General features: G+C 51.6%; 1 protein-coding gene across 1 annotated transcript; it reads right to left on the bottom strand.

Moving 5' to 3' along the window:
- Positions 1-641: 641 nt before the first annotated feature.
- Positions 642-5,173, bottom strand: PRDM8 (PR/SET domain 8). The gene is made up of 3 exons (XM_049790250.1): positions 4,954-5,173; positions 3,307-3,538; positions 642-2,892 (listed from the first exon to the last, which is right to left on the bottom strand). Exons 1-3 carry the CDS (start codon positions 5,170-5,172, stop codon positions 1,274-1,276), a joined length of 2,070 nt encoding a protein of 689 aa, XP_049646207.1. The 5' UTR covers position 5,173; the 3' UTR covers positions 642-1,273.
- Positions 5,174-8,735: the final 3,562 nt, after the last annotated feature.

Genomic DNA, 8,735 nt, shown 5'->3' with positions numbered 1-8,735 from the left:
CTACACAGATCACTATGGTCATTTCACTTTGGCATCTAAAGAATCTCTTAAAGACCGGCTGCTGAAGAATTCCAGCAAGAGATATTCTTTAATGCAGCCATATTTTAGAACCTAAAGGTGAGCTTTCCATCTGGCCTTTCTGAATCAGACCTGATAAAGGTCTCAGGTGCCTGGTGAAGAGGATGATACGTTTCTTACCTTCCAGATTTTCCAGATGTTTTCCTCTCACATTGAGTCTCAAAATTAGTATGTAGTTAATAAGTCAATGTAAGTGACTTTCCTTGATCCCTAAGCTTCTTTATTTTATTTCTTTTAGGAAGGGGTACATGCAGAGATGCTCAGGGCTGACTCCTGGATCTACATTCTGTGGATTGTAGAATGTAGATACATTCTGAATCAACATTCATTCCTGATGGAACTCAGGGAATCATATATGATTTTAGGGATAGAGCCACGTGCAAGACATGGTGTTACCTACTATACGATCTCTCTGGGCCCCCTTCACTTTTTCCAGGACTCAAATGTAAATAGACTGCATCAATGCAGAGTAGTAAATTTGCTACACAAATTTTAAAACATTTCCCAAGTAATTGCTCTGATGAAAATAGTAATTTATTGTCAAAGCATCCAACTTAGCCAGATAGTCTATAAAGTTTAATAAATCTTTCCGGGGATAAAAGAAACACGTAACTATTCAGACTCCATTTCACGGGCACAAAATTACACTTTGTATTAAAAGAAAAATACATATTTACATAATGATGACATTCTTCATCGAAGTCCATAATCATTTCATGATACATGCACTTCCCCCCTGGAAACTAAAACTGAACGGTGACCCCCCTTTTTTATTTATTTTATTTTTTGTAAGAATGCAAACGGTCATCAAGAAACGCAGAAAGCATTGCATCCTCCTTTCCTTTATATCTAAAATAAATTTTGTCCTTACATATAATTATTACATCTAAACCGTCAGTGCTTAATAATTTAAGTAGAAACGTATGACAAATGCATCAATATGTTGCAATATATGACATTTTTTAAAATGTACTTTTGTTTGGGGAAAGTGAAAAATGCGTGCATTCGGAAAGCAAAACAATCCCTCGAACAACCCACCCCATCTAAAATCCACCGTCGTGTGTGTGTGTGTGTGTGTGTGTGTGTGTGTGTGTGCGTGTAAGTCACAAGGAGGTCGTGGGGTGTCCTCGAAGGTCTATTCCTGCAGATAAGTGGCTTGGCGGTTGGAGGGCGGCCAGGTTCCTTCCTCCCGGGGTCAGTTATGCGAGGTCATGTGCCTGGACAAGTGGTGGCGCTCCCTGAAGGACTCGTTGCAAATGGGGCACTTGAGTTTCTCCTCGCGCCTCCTTTTCACCAGGGGCTCCATGGCGTACTCCTTTTTATGATGCGACCGCATGTGGTACACTAGGTCGGAGGTCATGCGAAAGGAGGCATTGCACTTGGCGCACCAATTCTGCGCGGGCAGACACAGCGAGGTGAAGGAGGGCGGCAGCAGGGTGAGAGCCGACGGCAACTGTAGCTGCAGGGGTCCGGCGGCGGCTGCGGCGGCTGCAGCGGCGGCCGCAGAGCTCTTGGGCCAGAAGGCGGTGGCGTAGAGGAAAGGACTCTGCTTGGGCAGGCCGCCCCCCGCGCTGGGCAGTCCCCCGCAGCTCGCGTTCAGGTCCGCAGCGCCCTGGAGCTTCACGGCCAGCGGGTCGGCCGCGGGGGGGTAGAGTCTGGCGGGGCCCACGCCATCCCCGGGGTGGCAAGGCTCCAAGGCGCTCAGCTTCTGGCCCAGCACCAAGGGCGGCAGCTGCGCGAAGGAGCGCGCGGGCTGCGAGAAGGCGCTTTTGCGCTCGTCCGACGTCGCGCCCTGCCCGCTCCCCGGGGCCGCGCCGCCGCCCGGCCCGCACGCGCCGGTGCCGCCCGCGCCGCCCAGCTGCGGCACCGACGTGAAGGCGCTGCCACGCGCGGGGCTCCCGGCCTCCAGCCGGCCGGGCAGCGGTGCGCCAGGCCGCGGAGCGAGCAGCTTCTCGGCGCCCGCGGGGGACGCAGCGACGGGCGTGGAGGATCCACCGCCGCCCGCGTCCTGCTCCTCGGAGGCGGCGACTGCACCGTCCGCCGCCGCCTCCTCCTGCAGCCCCGACGCGCGGGCCGCCTTCTTCACCTCCACGAAGGCGCTGCGCTTGGCCTCGCCCGTCTCGGGGCTGGGCGGCGCGAAGAGGCGGCCGTTCTCCTCCAGGCCGAAGTAGCTGCCCGAGGCGCGGTACTGCTGCTGCGGCGTGCACACCAGGTCCTCCTTGGACACCGGCAGCGGCCGCTCCGCGAAGCGGCCTCGGCCCCCCACTAGCCCCGCGCCGCCCTCCGCCGCCTCCTCCAGGAATTTCCTTTTCCCTTTGCAGACGCCCGTGGCCAGGCCGTCGGGACTCAGCTCCGCGTCCTGGGGGCCTCCGCTGCCGGCCCCGCTGTTGCTGCTGCTGCTGCCGCTGCCGAGACTGCGGCCGGGCGAGCAGCTGCGGCCACCGCTGGAGTTTTCCAGCTCCCGGGCGAGGTTGTGGAAATCCGTGGAGGGTTTAGCGCCGCCGCTGCCCACGGGAGGCGGGTTCGTGCCCTCGGGAGAGGGCGCAGGGTAGTGGTGGATGGGAGCAGCTTTGCAGAACTTGGGGCCCGGGCCCAAGGTGGTGGTATCGGGTCGCGGTAGATGCGGTTCTTTGCCACCGCCGCCGCCTCCCCCGTGATCCTTGGCTCCGCCGCCGCCTGCGCCTTGCTCGTCCGGAGGGCTCAGATCCGCGTTGTGGAGTCTCTTGGGGCAGCGGAAGCGCAGATGCGCCACGTAGGGGAATTCGAACTGGAAGCGTTGGCTGCATTCCAGGCATGTGTAAGGGGTCGATCCCGCTGTGTGAGCAAACACACACACACACACACACACACACACACACACACACACACACGCACACGCACACCATGTGGTTACTTAGCGGGTTTGCAAGTTGGGTTGGCCGACGCCCCCTTTTCTGAAGTCCATCTTGGTTTTGCAAGGCCCGCACGCCCTAGTAAAGAATAGTGTGTCCGACCCAACCTAACTTTCCTGCCAGAAATTGGGGGTGGGGTGAAAGCAGATGCGGAGCCAAGTATCCCTCCACCCTCATTTCTCCCAGCTTGTTCTGCACTCTATTAGAGTGCGGGGTGACCCCCCTCTCCCACCCCGTCAAGAGGCGCCTGGCCCGCCATTGCGCGGGAGTGAGCGCCTGTCGCTCCCGGTTTCCCCCTCCAGCTCAGGGCCCACGCGCAGGTCTCGAGCCAACCTACCATTCATTTTGCTGTGGGATCTAGATGGGCAGAGCAAGAGTAACTCAGTCAGTTCTTTCCCGTACCAAACTAGTAACTCCTCGTCTTTGGCAATCCTGCGGAGAGAGCGGTAAAACAGCTGTCCGTTTTTGATATAGGCTTCAAGGTTCTGCTCCTCTCTATCTCGGGCGGACTGGACCAGCCTCAGCCACATGAGACCTTCTGAGGAACCGTTGGCCGCAGAGGTGTCCACCTACATTGGGGGTGGGGGAGACAGACAGTTGAGAGGAGGAGAAGAGGAAGAGAGGAGAGGAGAGGAGAGGAGGAGGAGAGGAGAGGAGGAGGAGAGGAGAGGAGAGGAGAGGAGGAGGAGAGGAGAGGAGAGGAGAGGAGGAGGAGAAGAGAGGAGAGGAGAGGAGAGGAGAGGAGAGGAGAGGAGAGGAGAGGAGAGAGAGGAGAGGAGAGGAGGGAGAGAGGAGAGGAGAGGAGAGGAGAGGAGAGGAGAGGAGAGGAGAGGAGAGGAGAGGGGAGGGGAGGGGAGAGGAGAGGAGAGGAGAGGAGAGGAGAGGAGAGGAGAGGAGAGGAGAGAGGAGAGGAGAGGAGAGGAGAGGAGAGGAGAGGAGAGAGGAGAGGAGAGGAGAGGGGAGAGGAGAGAGGAGGGGAGAGGAGGGGAGAGGAGAGGAGAGGAGAAGAGAGGAGAGGAGAGGAGAGGAGAGGAGAGGAGAGGAGAGGAGAGGAGAGGAGAGGAGAGGAGAGGAGAGGAGATACAAGAAGGAAGGTGGAGGAGAGATCAAAGACTTGGTTAGCTAAGATGAAGCTTCCACAAACTTGACTCAAGTTGGCACCTCTGTTCAGGTTTGCAACCCACAAACCTGATAAACCACCCTCTGAAAAGCCTCCATCTACCTTGCTGCTGAAGGGTATTTCAATCGCTCTTTTCACATATTAGCGAAATACATTTCCAAATCAGGACACATTCTTAAAACACAAATGAGATTTAGCCTCTTACGGATTTGCTTCCAAAGGATTCCGCCTTATAGGATTGTGAGAAATTTTGTTCGTTTTGGAAGCAAGCTCAGTACGTGCTTAGAAATTAGTCTGTGGCTCTATCTCATCTTCCTAACTATGGCTTGAACAATCGATAACTTTAAAGAAAAATTAGAAAGTGAAATTTAACGTTTATCTTCAAAACACACAGAATCAATAGTCCTGTAATGTCAAGCAAACAAACAAATATGAATTCTTTAAATTACAAGTACTGGGTTATTACAAGTGTTACCAGAAACAAAAACATTTAGGGGGACAGAAGGCCTCCCAGGTTAAAAGGGGAATACACCCAGTGCTCATAATAAAAGTTAAGTATAGAAAATACTTATTATGCAAATTGTCTGAATCCTAGTGAAATCTCCCTGAACTTTTAGTAAGTAGTGTTGACCAGTGGGAAAACCCAATTTGAAAGTACTTAGACATAGCCATCATTCCATATCAAATCATCATTTCAGAAAATCAGTTGACATGAGTTTAATTCTCTCCTGATTCCTGGGGTATAAAATAGTCTGATTCCCATTATTGCATTTTCTATACTTAGAACTCTCAGTGTGTCAGTAAATGATCCTTGATCCTTTTCCCACAAGACTGTTACCCTCAAGCATCAGGCACACTACTTACCCGGAAGATGTAAGGGACTGTTCTTTTGTCAGTGGACTTGAGAGCTATAAAAGCTATGCTGTCATACAGGGAAGTGTGGCTCAGGACGCAGGGCCCAAATATGGCATTCTCAGGAATGTCACAGGTGGTGTAAACACTGGTAAAAATATCTGTCAGACATTGCTGGACAGCCTTGGCATCTCCATCCCAGAGGCCTCGCTGGATGCCTGAATCTTCCATCACTGGACAGACAGAATAATGATGATGGTGATAATGATGATGATGGAAGTACATGGCTCATTTTGCTTTTGTGAATCCTGGCAGGGCATTTTAACCACTAGACATTTCTCTTGGATTTGCCCAAGTTTTTGCACAGCTCTATTTGAGAAATAAAGTCAATGACAGATTAATTGGGTATGTTTTAAAGATGCCAACCAAAGACTTCTTTATTTTGTGGGGTTTGTTTTTCCTGCTTTAAATAATAGGAATGGTGAAGCTCTCAGTGGACTGTTTGCTTGAGAGAAAGACGCCAACATAGGGCTTGGAAAGAGGAGATGGCATTTGAAACAACGCAAGGGAGAATGATAGGATTTGGGAAGAGAAGGTAGAGAAGAATAGTTATATGTTTTTTATAGTGATCTATGGGTGTTCCTGACTAAAAGAAACTTCTATCAGTTGGGAGCAAGCATCTTCCCCCTTGTGTATTTGGACAATACACAAGAGTATTTACACAAGTAAATACACAATACACTGCTTAGTAAATACACAAGAGTGCCAGGGAGCAGACTTCATTATTAAATTTTTCTTCCAAAGAGGGGGTTAGCAGTAGAGAGCAGGCAGACGAATAGCATGGCAAATGGATTTCAAGTGGAATGTCAGGGCCACTGATTCCTTGTCAGCTAACCTTTCTCTGCAGCCTACATGAGGGGACGTATGTCTGCTCATTACCATAATCCAACACTGTCCCTCTGAGGCTTTAATTAAAAGCCGCAAGCAGAGGTAATTATTTTTTCTCGACATGCTGACATGCTTATTTATGGATGAGGGAGAATCCCAGTTACCTTGTTATACAAGGGGGTGGATTGAATCATATGTGTCTTATGCAGTGCGCAGGTACAGTGCAGATCTGAAGTGTCCCCTGTCTGAAATACTGAGTGCGTAATGACTAGCGATTTCTTGCTTCCCTAAGATACAACACTGTTTGGGCAAGAAGAAGGGGTCAATCTGCTTTGAGTAGACCTTGGTGGGCACTCCAGCTGTTTAATCTGAAGCAATTTAGAAACTAATGCCCCAATGGAGGACTTTCTATTAAGCTGTCATAAAGAGACATTTTCCTTCCCATGCCACTGGACACCTACCACAAGACAGCCTTGAAAACAAACATTTAAATCTTAAACTGGCCTTAAAGTGACTGCACGTGATCACTGGTCCCTCTTTTTGCCAGGTTAAAACTGTCCAGCAAGTTGGTTTTTCCCAATACTGCTGCCAGAGGCAATGGGCAATGAATATTTTGTGTAATTTAAGTAGCAGGACATAGTAGACCTGTGAAGCTATTCATTAAGAAATGAAATTGGTAATGCCCATTTAAAATCTCAGTGTCTATTAACCCATTAATCCTGTAAATACGATTACAAGGTAGTCCCTTTTTCCCTTTTAGCTAACTGAGCACGAAACTTTGGTTAGCGTGTCTGTCCACTGAATGTGCTCCACGCCCCAATAGCAAGATAGTGCCCGGCAGAAAGAAGCCAGGATACCACAAAGTAGAACTTTATACTGCTACAGCCTCTTAATTTATTATTATTATTAATTATTTTACTAAATACTCCTTTTCCCTACCAGCAAGCTTCCGGATATCCGATTACACATGTGAATATATTTCAAAATAGCAACAAAACCTTCAGAGCCTCTATTTTTTTTTTTTTTTTGCAACGCATCCTCTCCACTCCTTTCAATTTCCTCTACACCCCAATCTCTCCCCTCCTTTTATTTTTTTTCCCTAAAAAAAAAGTCTCTTTCACACAAGCGTTTCATTGTGTCCGGAGGTCGCCCTGTCACTTCGGGGCAACAGCAGGGACGCAAATCATTAAAAATGCAGTTCTACCTAACAATACGGTGAAAAGATCCTCGCTGAGCCGCGCTAATCGGGGTCCGCGTCGCCGCGCCGGCAGCCACGAGCCTCGAGCCCATCACAATAAGCAAGCCGGCAGGAGCCTGGGCCCGGCCGGGGCTTTGCTGCCCATCGCTGGCAGACCCCTGTCCGGCCACAGTCCCGGCTCTCGGCCGCGGCTCCTGGGCACTTAACCCGGGCCGCTTGGCTCCCGCAAAACCAGTCGGCGGCCGTGGCTCGCCCGTGCCAGACTCGGGCATTGTCTCGCAGCCCAGCCAGCCACCCACCCCGCTCCTCCGGCAAAGTGCTCCTCGCCCGCTCTTCCCTTTGTACACTCTGCTGGGCGGCAGAGCGCCCCTCCGCAGCAGCAATGCCAGTCCTTCTGTTCTGGAGGATGGGGAGACAGAGGACAACATTGTCCCCGCTCCAGATCTGATCTGCTCGCCTCCCATCCCCCTTCCGCATCCATGCAAATGGACTCACCAAGGAATAAGGTCAGGATCCAATCACCCCCCCGAAGGCCACCTTGAGACCGGGAGGTGTAATCGAGGGTTGTTTTTTTGCTTATTCTCTCATGTCAAGAGCTGATGGTATTGCTTTTCTTGCAGGCTCTGCCGAAAGATGGACAGATGGTGAAAAATGATGAGGGTCAAGGGGGTGGGGGGAGGAAAGGAAAGGAGAGAAAGAAGAGAAAAGAAGTAGGAAGATAGGAGAGAGAGGAGAGAGAGAGAGAGAGAGAGAGAGAGAGAGAGAGAGAGAGAGAGAGAGAGAGAGAGAGAGAGAGAGAGAGAGAGAGAGAGAGAGAGAGAGAGAGAGAGAGAGAGAGAGAGGAGAGAGAGTTGTACAGATGGACCCGATGCAGTGACTGACTGGCACGCAGACACACACTTTTTGTTTGCTGCACATAATCTGCTCAATGACGCGTGACAGCCCACGTCCCCTCCTTTTAACTCTTTGCTGGGCTGGGCGCTCCCTCCGGCGCCGCCTGCCACTCCGCACTTTCCTTGGCCGCTACCCCAGGCCCCACCCGCCTCTCCCAAAAGCTTGGACACTCTCGGACTATCCCGTGGAGGGGAAAGGAGTTTCTGGGGGCGCAAGAGAGGTACCCAAAGAAATGGAAAGGGGGTGGGGGCACTTGGAAAGACTGCCACCCCGCACGCTCGCAAACCAGCCTAGGCGAGCTGGCCCCGAAATCTTGAGTTCTGCGCAGGGAGGTGGGGAGGTGTCGATAAGCCCCAAAGGGATACTCTGGCCCTTGAGCAGCCGCTTTGCATCGCCTGTTGTCTGAGAGGTGGTGGTGGTGGAGGGAAATTGCGCCCGCGCCTGCTAGGCCACCTGAGCGCTCTCACTAGCAAGTCCCGGGAGCCAGGATGGGGTGAAAGCTTGGTTCAGTCGGGTCCAGGATGCAGACTGAGAAATACGAAAGATGGAGATGGAATGCCTTCAGCCCTAGGTTGAAGTCCTAGGACACCAATAGTGCCTGGCTAAGAAAAAAGGTGAGGGGAGCTGGTTGGGGCGAAGCCAGGGTGCAGAACTCAGATGGTCCTGTCCATCAACGTGGGTGATTGGCGGAATCCCAAGATGATTTCACTGTGAAGGAGACCGTCTTCTAAGATCTCAAGGTGGCGGGAGTGGGCAGAGCGGGTCAAAGTAGAAATGATTACCGAGAAGAGCCCCGGAAAGCGTTTCTGGTCCA

Source organism: Suncus etruscus, chromosome 16 (genome assembly GCF_024139225.1).
Source record: "Suncus etruscus isolate mSunEtr1 chromosome 16, mSunEtr1.pri.cur, whole genome shotgun sequence".
In the NCBI taxonomy this organism is placed as follows: Eukaryota; Metazoa; Chordata; class Mammalia; order Eulipotyphla; family Soricidae; genus Suncus; species Suncus etruscus.
This window is presented reverse-complemented; position numbering and strand designations above follow the sequence as displayed.

Coding starts and splice junctions, on each gene's coding strand:
- PRDM8 (XM_049790250.1), bottom strand. CDS start 5,172: ATGGAAGATTCAGGCATCCAGCGAGGCCTCTGGGATGGAGATGCCAAG. Junction 3,539..4,953: donor CAGTCCCTTACATCTTCCGG/GTAAGTAGTGTG, acceptor CCCCCAATGTAG/GTGGACACCTCTGCGGCCAA. Junction 2,893..3,306: donor ATCCCACAGCAAAATGAATG/GTAGGTTGGCTC, acceptor TTGCTCACACAG/CGGGATCGACCCCTTACACA.